At 36.4% G+C, this 15,257-nt stretch overlaps 1 protein-coding gene and 1 pseudogene across 2 annotated transcripts; one reads left to right on the top strand and one right to left on the bottom strand.

Moving 5' to 3' along the window:
- Nucleotides 1-1,762: 1,762 nt before the first annotated feature.
- Nucleotides 1,763-7,372, top strand: LOC147478114 (trihelix transcription factor ENAP2-like). Its single transcript, XM_086581903.1, has 2 exons — nucleotides 1,763-3,017; nucleotides 7,086-7,372. Exons 1-2 carry the CDS (start codon nucleotides 2,063-2,065, stop codon nucleotides 7,097-7,099), a joined length of 969 nt encoding a protein of 322 aa, XP_086438029.1. The 5' UTR covers nucleotides 1,763-2,062; the 3' UTR covers nucleotides 7,100-7,372.
- Nucleotides 7,373-8,637: 1,265 nt separating this feature from the next.
- Nucleotides 8,638-11,826, bottom strand: LOC147478113 (protein LIGHT-DEPENDENT SHORT HYPOCOTYLS 10 pseudogene; annotated as a pseudogene). Its single transcript, XR_015207363.1, has 2 exons — nucleotides 11,143-11,826; nucleotides 8,638-8,908 (listed from the first exon to the last, which is right to left on the bottom strand). The product of XR_015207363.1 is annotated as a protein LIGHT-DEPENDENT SHORT HYPOCOTYLS 10 pseudogene (transcript).
- Nucleotides 11,827-15,257: the final 3,431 nt, after the last annotated feature.

Here is a 15,257-nt window from a genome sequence, read left to right as displayed (position 1 = left end):
CATATCAAACAACACTTGCATCATCCGTTCTAACCGATCTTTTGTTAAACCACAAGACATTAATAATTACGATAATAGATCGTAGAAGCGAATATATATAAAAAAGAAATAAAAAGAAAAATCCATTCACCTCTGTTGTGTTTACGAGCGACGTGAATGAATATAAACTTGAGAACAAAAACGCCACGCAACAATCGTCAAAAAGCAATCCCAATAATCTTCTCATTTCTCTTTTTTCCACTCTGTGTAAAACTCCATCTCTCTGTTAAAACTCCCCGTGTAAAGTCCTGTGTAACTCTTTTTTTTTTTTTCAAAACCCCCCGAAAAATAAAGAATGAGGTTTATCCTCTTTATCTTATCTATTTCTAATCTTTATCCTTTTATTTTATTTTATCTCTTATTATTATTTTTATTATTTATTATACTATGAAAATATTAAATAAAAACACCGAGTGTTATACCTCTTTTCTCTAGATATACACATGTCTCATAATTGTGTATATGAGGTCAAGAAAAACACATTAGGATTAGAGAAAAGGCTTAGGGTGAGAAACAAGTTCTCCTTCGCGGTTTTACACGTTTCATTCATCTAAAGCTATGGATTAATATATGTCTATTTATGTTTAATTATTGATTTATGATTGTTATGATGTTGGTGAGTTCATGCGATTCAAGATCTTTGGTTTACGTTTAAAAATATGTTTACAATAGATATTTTAACAATTTTACAAGACCCCTTTCCAATAAGTTTATAAATAAATAAATGGGATAAAAAACAATGCATAGTCCATATCAAGCACTGATAATTGATTGCAGTCTTGCAGATGCAGAATGTGAAGAGAGTTGTGTTTTGCAAAATTTTAAGATGTTAGTAACATACTGAAACAACAAATCAACAACGGAATTGAATATACATAGTTGCCTCTCCCTCTCTAGCACCCTCCGTTTTTATATCTATACTTATACAGTTTCCAATAGTTATATCGAAAAATAATACAGTTTCCAATTTACTACTTTAGCACTATTTAAATGGGACAGGTAGAGCTACCGTGAAGATGAGTTGATGGTTCTGGAAGCGTAAAAAGTAAAAGCATGCAATGTGCGAATGTTGATTATGTTGGATACTAACATCCATTTAGAGGGTCCAACAGCACTAGGCATGTATCTAGTCACCCAAGTACTCGACAAGGCATGATTAGTACTGGAAGTGACAGTGGCTATCCTGAATAACTGAACTCGACTAAAACCAGAACTATTACGACGACTGAAATTATTGTATTCGTCAAGACACGAGTACATAATGCAACATAGTCAAAGGGATAAATGAATAAATCAACTTCGAATGTTAGATATCATCTATACTAAAAATATTCCACGTCATAGGATATTTCGTTGGAGAACCTCATTAGATTTTGGAAACTGTCACTGTTTAATTATCGATTTTTTTAAAAATTAAAACCACAAGTAGATCAATGGAGAACACGTTAATTAATATAGGGGTGGCTTCCACCTCCAGACCTGTTCTTCAGAATTTTTCCACAGGTAATTCTAAAGTCAAAAATTGTGTATTGTTGGGAGTGGGGACGGTCTCATAAAAAAAACACCAATTCCCCAAAATACCCTCAGGAAATTTCAACATACAATATAACATAAAACCCACTTTCGTCATTCCACAAAAACCGAACCCCACACAACCTGAATAAAAGGCAGACACAGTCGCCACCAGAAATAAAATCCTTCAATCTCTCCGTCCAAGCAGACTCAAAAAAAAAAAAAAAAAAAAAAAACAAAATTATTACAATTCCAAAAAAAAAGTCAAAATGAACCAAAAAACAAATAAATATAATAACCCAAGCCGAGTCAGAGCCGTTCACTCAACCGGCGCAAACGTCGGTCCAAATCAAACACACCTTCGCCCGGCGTTCTTGTGTTCTTCTACTACTAACCGTACTCGCACATGCCAACTCACGCGCTTCTCTCTCTTCCTCTCTTCCCATCGCCGTTACTTTACTCTCTCTCTCATAAACATTAAAAAAAAAAAAAAAAACCCTACCTCTAAAAAATGAAACAAGAGACTGAAACAATGAACAACGGCGCAGCAGATCAAACCTATAATAATCAATCTCGTAATCCATTACCAATACGTGAAGATTGTTGGAGTGAAGAAGCAAGTGCGACACTAGTTGAAGCATGGGGTCAACGTCATCTAGAACTTAACCGTGGTAATTTACGTCAAAAACATTGGCAAGAAGTTGCCGATGCGGTTAATTCAAGACACCACTCGTCAGCTGTAAATAGAAAATCGAGAAGAACTGATGTCCAATGCAAGAATCGTATTGATACATTGAAAAAGAAGTATAAAGTTGAAAAGGCGAAGATTTTAGCTACTAATGGTAGTTATGTTAGTAAGTGGCCGCTTTATGATAGGTTGGATGAGTTGATTGGCTCTTCGATGCCGTTAAAACGGTTATCGTTACCTGCCCCACCGACGACCCAACCGGTGGCGCTTGCAGTGCAGTCGTCCCCGCCGGCTGCACCGCTAGCGCTACCTTATAGGAATATGGGGAATTTGCGGGGACCGTTGCCACAGGCAACGGTTGTACCGGTAGCGCCTAGATCGGTTAGAGAGAAGAGACCTGCTCCGGTTTTGGGTTTGGGTGATGAGTCCTCTTTTAGGAGGAATTATTCGGCAGTAGCGGCAGCTGCGGCCGCGGAGTCTACTGACTCGGATGAGGATGATGATTCGAGAGGTTCGAGGTCTAGTACGGAGAGGAGTAGTAGGAGAGATTTGGGGAAAGAAGAGGAGGTGGATGGAGTGAAGGAGTTGGCAAATGCGATTGAGAGATTTGGGGAGATTTATGAGAAGGTGGAAGGGGTTAAGCAGAAGCAAATGGTGGAGTTGGAGAAAGAGAGGATGGAGTTTATTAAGAGTTTGGAGTTTCAAAGGATGCAGCTTTTTATGGATTGGCAAGTTCAGCTTGAGAAGATTAAGCGTTCAAAAAAATCTGCTAATTCTGGTGAGCTATTTCTTTGTATTTAATTTTTTTTTTGAAGAGGTAAACGATCAATATATATATAAACTATATAAAAGATATTTCTTTGTATTTAATGAATTGTGTTATTTGTTTGTAATGTGTCTGCTTAGGAATGATTTTGTTGCATATAAATTTAATTATAATAATTATCCGCGTTTGTTTCCTTTATTGTAGATTTATCTAGTTTGTGTATTTAAAGGTCCATACTTGAAAATAAAATGTGCAAAGTTAACATGTTCAGAGGTTTTATAACCATCTTGTGAGCAAAACCATTGTGTTAGTCACTAAGTCTAATTGTGTATTGAAGTAAACAAGTGACATTGCTTTTCTGTGAGCTGAAATTGACTGTGTTCGAGTGAAGGGAGGCTAGTGATGCATTAAAAAAAGAACCCAGAAGTAGCTACTTTGTTGGGAATTGGCTGTTGTGTGTTTTGGTAACTGTTCAGTCTGGGTGAAAACTTTTGATGTCTAATTTTTCTGGTTAGGGAAAGGGTGGGAGTATGATATGATGTGAATACAGCTTTAAAGGGCTATCATGAGGTATCTTGAGGAGTTAAAAATTGATTTTTTAAATTCTTGGAAGAATGTGTAGACGAGGGGAAATGCATTCTAGAATATATCGGGCTATATCCTGGTAGGAAGAATCAATCACTTTTGAGATGTGACTTTTTGTATTGAGATATATGGGGATATATCCTGGAATTGATTCTCCAAAGAGCTTGAGTACATGTATGCATTTGATGGAAAAGGCACATCCTCAAATCTTGGCACACCATGGGAAAAAATCTGTTCTGTTATTCAGTTTCCATGGCCTTTTACCTTGTTATTTGCATCAAATATATGCATGTATACTAGTGGGCGGTAGAAAACCTTATCAAACAGTTTATTACTTACTTTTGTTAGACGCAAGGGGTCACTGCCTTTGGGAAGATAACATTGTATTTGGGAATAAGGCACAATTTGCCTCATCATACTTTGAGGTTGTCCCACTTTATTTGAAGGCCTACCCTAAGCTCATGCACACACATCTCCCTTCGATGAGCCTCTGGTGTAAGCTTCAGGTATGTTTCTGCAAAAATTGACACCTTGATTGTTGATTGGTTGGACACTGTTCTTTACTTTCTTCAGAAAGAAGAAAGAAAAATGGGCGTAGACCATTATAGGGCTTAAAATTCGAGAATCTAACTACAACTTTCACTTTCTAAAAAATCTACTTTTGTTAGTGTCATTTTTTTACTTTGTATGCGCTCCTTATGATTTATATGAGAAACGTTCTTAGATACAAGCAGATAGACAGTGTGTCATAATAGTATAGCTACGAAAGGTACTAAATTGACATGATGATCCTCTATAAATTTGTGTAAAGTTTAAACATGTTCAGTCGTGATAGCCATGTTTTATGTCGAGGAGTTCATAAAAGGATTCTTGGATTTTTATAAAAAATATCTCAAGGGATCGGCATGGCTTTTTCAGCTTCTTTCTAGCTAATCTGATCGGGTGGATTAATCACATTTGAGATTTGACTTTTGTCTGATGAGATGAATGGGGCTACATCATGGGTAAATTTCACAAAGAATTTAGGCAAATGTGGAATTGACTGTGACCTCCTCATTTAAATTCCCCTTAGCAACCTCGGATAAAACTTATAACGCACATGCACAATGGCCGAGAAACAGTGGATCTCCATCCATACAAACATATATATGGTGGAAAACTTACATTCTTAGGTCTTGGCATCTTCTTTTGTTTGTACTATTTTTACAAATAATTTCTGACCTTTATTCTTAATGGAAAACGTGTGTGGAAAACCATAAAACAGCTTGTTCATATATTTTCTTAGTTTTTTGGATGAAAGCAGGCACACTTTACCTCATCAGTGTAAAATCATTTGAGGTCTACCCCCTGGCCACTGCTTATGCACACACACATCTTTATATTTTAGGGGTTACCGTGTGGAGCTCCTATAGACCTAATTTTGTATCTGCCACTGAAGTACCTCCTTATAGACCTTACTTTAGGTTCTACTAGTGGCCCATCAAAGGCGAAGACTGTCTTAGTTGTAAGGAGTGCATCTCCATCTCTCTCTCACTGTAACACCATGTAGTTGTTTCTTTTTATTTATAATAATATGCTCTCTTTTCCTGCAAAAGAAAAAGGGAAAGCTTTAGAGAAAGAATTTGTTAATTTTTTTCACAAATCAACCATGTGATGGTAGTTGTTTTAGAAGGATCTTATTTTTGGTCTAATGTCCTGCACCAAATATAAGTGTCCCACTTTATTGAGGTGTTGACTTTTATATCAGATGAAGACCTACAACAATCTACGACTCGATCATTTCATGAATTCTCTGCAATAAGACCTAAGCAAGCAAACCACCTCCTCTCTTCCTTTCTTGGTGGGAGGAGGTCGGTGTGTGTGGTGGGGGCAGTGGTCGTCAATTAGTCTGTTCATTCAATTAATCATGAAGCCTACTATCTGTAGGAAAATCTCCCCTTCGTTTCCTATAGTGTAGTTGGACTCTTGAAATAGTAATTAGTCTTGTAGTGGTATTGGGTGTTCTTCTATAGGAAAGTGTTCCACATTTATGCATTACTTGGAAGCAGATTAGTTTGACGAGAAAACCATCCTTTTTGAGCTGATGCTGATATGACAGAGGGCACTAACTCTGGCAAATAAATAGTGGAGCCTGTGGAGGTAAGACAAAGTGTGTAAGTGATCAACCATTTAATTCTACTCATCTTTGGAGAAGGGATGTTGTCCTAAGAAAGAGCCTTTGATCTTTCTGTAGCAATTTCTGGTTGATCAAAGAATTTAGATTTAATGGGCTAGGACCAGAAGTGCCAACTTTTGGACCAACTATTACCCAAGTCATAAGTGGCTTTAGTATCATGTGATGGAAATCATGGATGGTCAGAGATTGAGGCGAGATTTTGAATAGAATAGTTCCATGACTCTGGATAATGGTTTCTGTGCTTTCCCAAAACCATTGGCAGTTACTGGAATCGTTGTACATATAGTTGCATAGAATTTAAAGACAATGATCAGTATTATTTAGAACTCATCACGCAAGTGATCCAATCAGTCAATCCATAGATTTTGTTATTGGTTCCTACCCATCTTTTCTTAAATTTGTACACGTTTGATTTGTCACACGTGTTTCGTTTTATGTACGTGAAACTGTGTAGTTTGTAGAAACAATGAAAGTCAAGTCGTAGGTGTTCTCAGCAAGGGACTGACACAAACTACTAGTTTTCTAGCCGAGTGTTGGGCCATTGTAGAAGCACTGGCATGGCAAGCAGGCAACGATTGGCACAACTTATGGGTGGAATCTGATTCTTCTTCAGCTGTACAAGCTTTGGTTATAGAGACATATCATGGATCTTGAGAAGTAGATACCTTAAGCTATGGAGTCACACAGTCGTGTTGTTATCACCTCCACATGGAGGGAGGCCAATTTTGCATCTGACATAATGGCAAATCATGTTGTCAGTTTTGGTCCAAATGTCATGGAAAGGTGGCAGGCCTCCACTCCTTCATAAAGTGAGGACCCCCAAATGATTTATTTCAAATTTAAGTTAAGTTACATTGACACGGGTAGGTGTGTCCATATCCAACATGGCTACGAAGAGTCTGACACAGGGAATTTTCAAAAGTTGAGGTATATCACATACAATACGATACGGACACGTGGATATGTCTCCAACACGGATTATTTTCAAAATATGACATGTCCATGTTACAGAGAATTTAAGTAGCTTACCCTAGGAGAGAGAGGTACCTCATGGTACTCAGCCTTAGTATGGTAACACATTGTACAGTTCTTTTCCTTTTTACTTTTTTCTTAAGTCAATACAAATGTCAATTACCCAGTAAAAAATACGTGAAACTGTGTTAATTTTGAAGAATATTTATGGACTGTTTTGCAGATTAATACACTAGTCTGCCATCTTCCTTTTAGTGTGTATACTTCACTGATTTTTTTCCTGTCTCAATACAGTGGATTTTTTTGAAAATGGCAATGCCTTATGCGTTCTTATCTTTTTATTGTAGATGTTTATGACTAGCTGTGTTTGAAAAAAGCAAGATAGATGGAATTTGATCGATTTGGAGAAAAGGTTTGCAGCATCTGAATAGTCACTCTCAGCATGTAGCGAAGTTATTGGGAGAAGAGAATTTAGAGATGTGCCAGGGAAATTGCCTTAACATTGTATACTGTCAGTAATCGTGTAGCGAGTGTTTTGCTATAACTTAGAAGCCACATTTTCTTTGTCATCAGACTAATTAGAGGATCCTTATTTTAACCTTTAGCAGCTCCAGTTGCATATGATTTTCTTGTCCATCGAGTATCATGGTGCGCATAATGTTATTTAACCCCAATTCCTCACCTATTTTCTGGAGGTGCTCACACATTGTTTTTAACTATGAATTACTTTTGCATGGTGGAAGCACTGAGCTCGTGATAATAGATATCTACTTCCAGAGTTCTTTGGACTGTCCCCACTTAAGGCTAGACATAAACTTTTTGTTTTTCTAAATTGAGCTGGTTCTGGCAACACTAACTTGGATGTAAACTCTGCATTTATCGTATCTTCTTTTTCATCAGATGGACAACCCGAGTCTCCATTGTAAAACCAGATCACATAAAACAGAAAATAGTTGAGTTTTGCTTGGGCGCACTACTTGGGAAAGATGTATGGACAGTGGGGAAAGGAGATTGTATGAATTCTGGTTTGGATTTAGGTGGTGTGCGGAGTAAGTCTTTTGTTTTTTGCTAACTGGGTGTCCGGGCCAGCTTACGAGCACCTTAACTAATCCTGAGCTGGTTGGAAATTCTACTGGGTACTGCCTCGCCAGTGGCATTGAGGGGAATCGAACTAGTGACAACTGGGGAGCCAACCAAAGGCCGGACCAGTTGTGGCCTCAATGTGGGGAGTTGGTCCTAAACTGTTCTCCCAATGAGGAGTTCCAAACAATTCTCAATGCCAAAAATTATTTGAACTTTGAACGTAGCTCCGTAACTTGACTTCCATTTTTGTATACTTAAATTCCATTTGAATCGGACCGTTTATCACCAAAGAAGAAAAACTCGTTTAACTGATTTTTTTTTAACCAAATGTCATATAAGATCATTCCTACAATCCTATCTTTATTTGTTCAACTTGATATCTATCAGTTTCTCTCGACAGGTGATGGGTCACTAAAATGATCTCAATCAGATCTAGTGTGCTAGACTGCTAAGTACCTGTAAATGAGAAAATTCCTATTGTCACTTTGCTAATTCATAGTCATCAGTTCCTTGGTATCTAATGTCTATAAGCGATGTTAATTCCTCATTACATTCTCACATTCCGTTGGGAAATCTTCTCTTCTCTAAACTGTGAATCTCAAATTGTCAGTTTGTCACATTCCGTTACTCAAATTCTAAAAGGTAAGATTATCTTCTTTTCAATTGGGAGTGAGAATTGCCAGGAAATTTCACTGTTTGCCAAGCCATGATTCTCGCATAATCATGAGAATCAGATTCTTTCAGAATTCTAACTCTCACGAGAATTCTCGTTCCCAAACGCACCTTTATTGTAAACATGGTAAGAATCTGAAGATATTGGCGACAGTAATTACTTCAATATAACTCTAGAGTTGTTAAAAAGCTTGCTAAGCAATAAAGAGTTTACAAGGTGACATGGTACCCAGAATGCATTGGCAAGCACAAAGCTAGGAATCGAAATTGCTACAACAGAAATGCCAAGTTGTCCCTTGAACTAATAGCTGGAAATTGAAACAAATAATGAAGCAGAACCTATAGGCTTTCACAACATTTTCCGTCTTTAACGCAATTCCTCCGAGCAGTTGTCTTTTGAGTTATTGACTTGGGCCTGCACAAATAATTTGTTCAATAAAGAGTTATCCTATGGTGATTTTATGCTCTGACAAAGTGCTAAAAGAGAGACAAACTAACACCAGAGCTTTTGTAAAAGAATAGATGTGACAAACATGTTGATTGACAAGTTATCTATATTATGAAGCTAAACTTCATGGATGTGCACCAGCACTTATACACTGAAGCAATTCAATTATATCCAGTATAGCATTCGGACGAGAGATTACTTCAGTAACTTGTGAAAGAAGCGCTTCGCATTGTTACAAAAATTTGATTGCATTCAAAGAAAATCACTGATCGATGAACAAGTGGATCAATGAACAAGACTGTAACTATGATTATTTACTGCGAGTGCATGACTCTAGAATGTGGAACTGCATTTCAAATAGCACACCATAACTTCTTATTGGTTACGACCAAGTGCATTGGGTGGGCAGAACCGCAGAAACCATGGTACAAAATGCGTGGATACTATACTATCTCTATATCTCAACATTCACACTACCATAAACTTCTGCCCATTTAAAAAGCCTATAGGACAACTTCCTCACAAAAAATTATACACGGAAATGCAAGTTCTCGACAATTTTTCCAACAACGGCACAGTTTTAAAGCCAAATTGCAATATTTTCTAATAGAAATGAGGTTTTGAAATTCAATAAACTATTATTTTCCCCATAAATGAAGTTAGGGGGTGAAAAATATGAAAAGTGCTATTAAAATAGTCTGGAGGACTTCACCAAACACCATATGCGAATGTCTTTAATTTCTTTTCGATGCCTTCACTACAATAATGCTATCAAGATTAGAAGATGTATATAGTTAAATGACAGTTTTACACTGCACGCGCACGTACAGAATCTTTTTTTTTTTTAAAATCTGCTCAAAGCTGGTTTAGGCAGACCCCTAATAATATATTTATAGTTGAAAGTACTACATCCCTCCTACAATTCTCTTGAAAAAGTGAATGGAGAAATCTTATAGAGGTACAAATAGAATCAGAGTGCACTCATATGAAGTACCACACCTGCCTTTGATATATAGTTTGATGTTAAAACCCTATGCTTATTCGGCTATTCGATTAGGACTTGGTTCTAATAATCTCACAAAAGCAGACACTATTCTAATACTCATTGCATATATAAGCCCTCCAAGGTCTGTTTCCCTTGGAATTGTCATAATGGAAGTTGTATAAAACACCTCAACAGTATGTAGCAAAGAAAAAAGAGTTCTTATTACCTATAGGATTTCAACGAATTTCTGTCCTTCATCAAGTAATTTTAAAAATTCCTAAGATAAACAAATTAAATCTTGTTGCACCTACATTTACTACAATCTCCCGCTATATGTTGTTTGTCATGGACATATAATTTTATATATAAGAAAAACTTTAAGCCATGCAGGCATAAAATGTTGATTTGATTCCACATACATTTTGTGCAATCAACAGAATTATAATATTGTAAAAAAAAAAGGAGTAAAACATGTCACCTAGGCCAACCATGAATGGGGAGCAGAAAATCGTGAAGAATCGCAAAAGATCCAAAACTAAGGAAAAGTGAAATTGAAAGTTGGATATATTTAATATGGAAATCACTGTTACGTAGCCTGCATGAGAGACAGAGAGAGAGAGAGAGCTTCCATCAGGGCTATTTCTTCTACTATTTGTTAGATTAGATGATATTTAGTACGCTTGTCTGTGATTTTGAATACATGTTCATTTTTGTGTACTATTTCTCTGTTGAAGCGGACTAGAAAATACTCAACATAATTAGTTATGGTTTCTCTACAGTTTCCATGCCCAGGCTTAATTTTTCGGATTTCTAACAGTTGTGAGTGTACTTGATCGATCATGTCTAATGTCACTATGAACAGTTTGTTTCGATCTAATTCATTTAAAGAAAGCCCTAAGATCATAGTTCATATTAGGGTTTTGTTGAATGTGACTCTTTTTTGTTTTTTGTATATAACTAGTGAGATCCTAGGTAGTGGAATTGGATCTAAATTTCTAGGTTTTTTTTCGAAAGAACCCTCCACCATTCACAAATTATTTTGCTACATATAGTACTGGAACCAAATTAACTTTCAATTGTATTTTAACCTGTTGTTTCCTCGGTATTTTTTTTATAAATCTTGTTATTGGATTCATCGATGAAGATATATACAGTAGATTTAGTAGATCTACCTGGTAATTAATAAACTTAATTTATATAAAATATAAAATATTACCAGGTTCACCAAAGAAGCGCGCTATAGGAATCAAGTTTACTGCATAGCATTCTTGGAACCATCCCCATCCTTGTTTTCGATTTTCTTCTTCTTTTTCTTCTTGTATGGAATTCCTCTTGCTTTAGCTTGAGACTCTCTCACTTCACGCAAATAAACGCGAATCGTACTACTACCAAAAGGATTCGTTTCGGGAGATCCGCCATTTTCTTCATAAGCAGCACGGAGGCGGCCTATCAACGCGTCTAAGCTCCCCCAAGCTTGTCTAAGTGGACAGGTACATGGTGCAGGTGGTTCTGGTTGTCCAAAGAAGATACATCCATTCAAGTGGACTTTAGTCTTTCCAAACTGATCGAGGTAGTGCAAAAATTCAAGTACATGGCTGTAGTTACACTGTGACAGTGATACTGGGGGTCTTTGGTTCTTCAAGTACTGACCAAAAGTGTTCCAGTCCCTCTTCTTTTGCGACTCATAGCGGCTTAAAGGCGCAGGCTCACTAACTGGTCTTGATGAAGATCCTTCCGCAGCCTCTTTTCCTTTGTTTGACATCATAACCACAGGTGAGTTTTGTGGGTTTACTAGATCAATTATCGAAGGAAAGAATGGGGGTGGAAGTAAGTGGAAGTAGAGGTGAAAGAATAGGAATGCAATGGAGAAAGATGAAGAAAATCACATCGTGGACCTATTGAAGAGACCTGCTATGGGCCCTCTATGAAGGTGCCTTTGCTCATCTTTTTCCTTCTTTCTCATTATTTTCTCTTTTTTAATAATGACCATTGGCATTAAATATGTTTTGCTTCAAAAATCCTATTCCTCGTATGCCATCATCAGTGTAATTATTAACTTTCCGGTTGTTTTATAATTACCCGCAGAAAAATAGTAGTGACTCGTTTGTTTGGACTCGGATCATTACTATTGAGTGCAGCTATATGAGATTACAGAAAGCATTGTATGTAAACAAATCAAAGTTGTAATAGGATGTATTAATCGGATCGGGGTGCTACACAAAGCCCCCAAACCCTTGTATTTCGTTATTCGTAATACAATTCCATAATTGCGTGCAAAAAAATAAGGATATATTAATTGGCATGAATCTATCAAAAGAAGGGAATACTGTTCAACAATTGTGATGAAGTTTTACATCTGGTACCAGAGTACCAGACACAGTAAGGCGACTGTGATGAAGTTTTATAACTAGTACATACCCAGCAAAAAAAAAAACTGATGAAGTTTTATAACTAGTACTAGACTCAGTAAGTCACATAATTTGTGGTGCACCATACGTCCATACATACCAGATTGGCATGGATGGAAAACTATGTTTTGGAATATATAATTACTTTTTTTGCTAAAGATTATATAATTACTAGCACTAATGCTAATGCTCAATGATGCTAATTGATATCCTCATATCCAACTGTACAGTAGTGATGTTTTTGTTCTTGTTCTCATTTGCTTTGTCCTGATTAATTCTTTGGCTGAAAGATGCATAACAGAACCACAATTGGCTACAAAGGATGTTCCTCTGTAGAATCACAGCTTCTTTCGAAAGTGTATGGAACCATGACAAAGAAAATTGAACTTTTTCCTCAATCTAACATGAGAAAATAGATTTCGTGAGAAAATCTATTGGTTCTATAGGAAAGCAGTCGCTATATGTATGAATTTGCTTATATACAATGCTAGTCCTTGACTAGATCCACAGGTTCTTTATAAAATGTATATCCCTTAATCAAAACATGAGAAAATAGTGCTTCTTAGGAAAACCTACATGTTCCATAGGAAAATAATCATAGAGCACTTTAATAAAAGCTAAATATTATGGTTGTGAAATGTGATCTAATATTTACAGTCATGAATTACCAAGAAAATTCAAGCTGTCAGGAGCTAGTAATTTCCCTTGTAGACTTTTAGAGCACCTGAATGGCTGGATAAATACTTATGTGCAGTTCACGGGGTCCTTGAGTCTTTCCCTTCATTACATGCTCCAATAGTACCATTGTACAACTCTTGGCCCAGTGCCCACTCTTCTACACAGGACAAATATGTACCCTGGATTCCTTTCTAAAAACAGTGGTCAAATGTTTTCATTTCCTTTACCGCTTCAGACCCTTAAAGAGGATGTCAGTATGTGCACGTCTTGGAGAAAATAAACAGTCACTTCTAACTTCGACAGAGTGGCTTTGGTCTTCTAGATTGAACCCTTTTGATATCAGGGTTCAGAATTTCAGATGAGCAGGCTTTTGGTTTTGTAGATTGAACTCTTTGGATAATTGGATATTAAGACTGCTAAATGCACCTAGATTAGCTAATATGCTCACGTAATTCATCGTGGGCACTGGGCAGGGATGCGTATCACCGAAACTTTTTGTTTTTTTTGAAAAGATTATGGGGTTAAGGCAGACCCCCCACCTGTATATAGAACCAAAGACATAAAACTTACAAGATCCCCAAATAGTATGATTTTTAAAGGGGTACATCTCCTCCCTAAGAGAACTACAAATCCCAAAGATTAAGGATTTAAGGCTATACGCCATACAATCATGAAACACTTATGAACATAACCCACTAGGGTACACATAAGAATAAAAACACAAACATCTATCTACCACCAAACAGAAGTTTGTCCCTTAAGACTGGATGATCTTTCTTTAGATGTGTATCACCGAAACTTTGTTAATAAAATAACTAGTAATTGGCGAAATAATAACCTTATATACGAAATGCAAACTGTGTTAGAGACTTAGAGCCTTAGAGGATGAAATGAAGAAATTGTTAGAGCAGAGTGTTCAAATTGCTTACACAAATACCAACAAAATCAAAGTTAATATACTTCATTTAGAACGCTTTCAAAAATATTAAAAAAATATCGTGCATGCAGTATATATTCTCGGTGTTAAGTCTAGATGCAATATTGCAATAGCTCTTTATCAGTTTATCGTTGGGCCAAAGAGTGCTACTGGAATGGGTTAGCAAACTTAGCATAAAGATAAATTAAGCGTCTCTACTATGTAGGCTCTCTAGACTTCTCAACCTGATCATTTTGCGCGACCAGCATGCAAGAGCTACAAGGTAACAGAGAGGTGGAAACCTATTAGGTGAGTGGGTATTAACCTGGTTAATTAGAACGTTGGGAAACCTTTAAGTTTATATACAACAACACTTAATAGAAAGAGGCAAAATGTACTAGGTATGTACAATGTACTTTATATTTTTTTTGCATTTTAGGTACTTTACTCTTTTTTTTTTTTTTTTGCACTGCCCTGTACATTGTACAATTAAGTTTGGGCCCCATTAAGTTTATTGAACTTTGAGACTATGACTCAATTATGATCAGTCAATGCTTATGTGGCCATGGGAATACACAACATGTCCGTTCATTTCATTAGGTGGCACAAATATAATAATGCATGTGATGTTTTTTTTTGTTTTGTTTTTTTTTTCCTAAAAACTAAAAAAGTAAATACCAAAATAAAATCCAACACTTAGAACAGAAATCACAACTTTATCTTCTCTACAAAAACAGTTTACAAAAACCCTAATTATAATTTTAATTCTTCACTTACATAAAAAATCTTCACTCTTAAATTAAAACATGGCACACACTTGACTATAAAATTAAAACATAACACACAAAACTAAACTTAGAACATGACACACACACATCAGCCAACAAGATTAACAAATAAATAATGAGACAACAAAACCATACTCATAATAGGACACACAAGCATAAGCCAACACGATCAATTTTTCTTTTTCATCATCATGCATACACCAGCTAAACCAACACGATCAATTTTTCTTATTCTTCGTCATGCATACACACTACGTCAAAATAGGAAATATAGGACACGGGCTACACTTGAGGAAGGACGGTTAGTAACAGTTGTATTACTATTGACGACCCAAGAAGTGAAAGGGACGGCCAATCACAGTCTTAATAATCATGGATGGCTTCAATCAGTCGATCATTTCTGCTCCAAAATTTTCATCCCCAAAACACTTGTTTCCCTCTCTCCCCGCCTCTATTTCATTTTAGGGGGAACTTAAAATTTCACTCCTCTTATCTTAATTCTTTTGTTCAACAAAATAAATTAATCATTTTGCTTTGGTGT

This window comes from Coptis chinensis, chromosome 9, assembly GCF_015680905.1.
Source record: "Coptis chinensis isolate HL-2020 chromosome 9, ASM1568090v1, whole genome shotgun sequence".
In the NCBI taxonomy this organism is placed as follows: Eukaryota; Viridiplantae; Streptophyta; class Magnoliopsida; order Ranunculales; family Ranunculaceae; genus Coptis; species Coptis chinensis.
This window is presented reverse-complemented; position numbering and strand designations above follow the sequence as displayed.

Bases quoted from the DNA above. Each gene is read 5' to 3' on its own strand.
- LOC147478114 (XM_086581903.1), top strand. From the start codon at position 2,063: ATGAAACAAGAGACTGAAACAATGAACAACGGCGCAGCAGATCAAACC.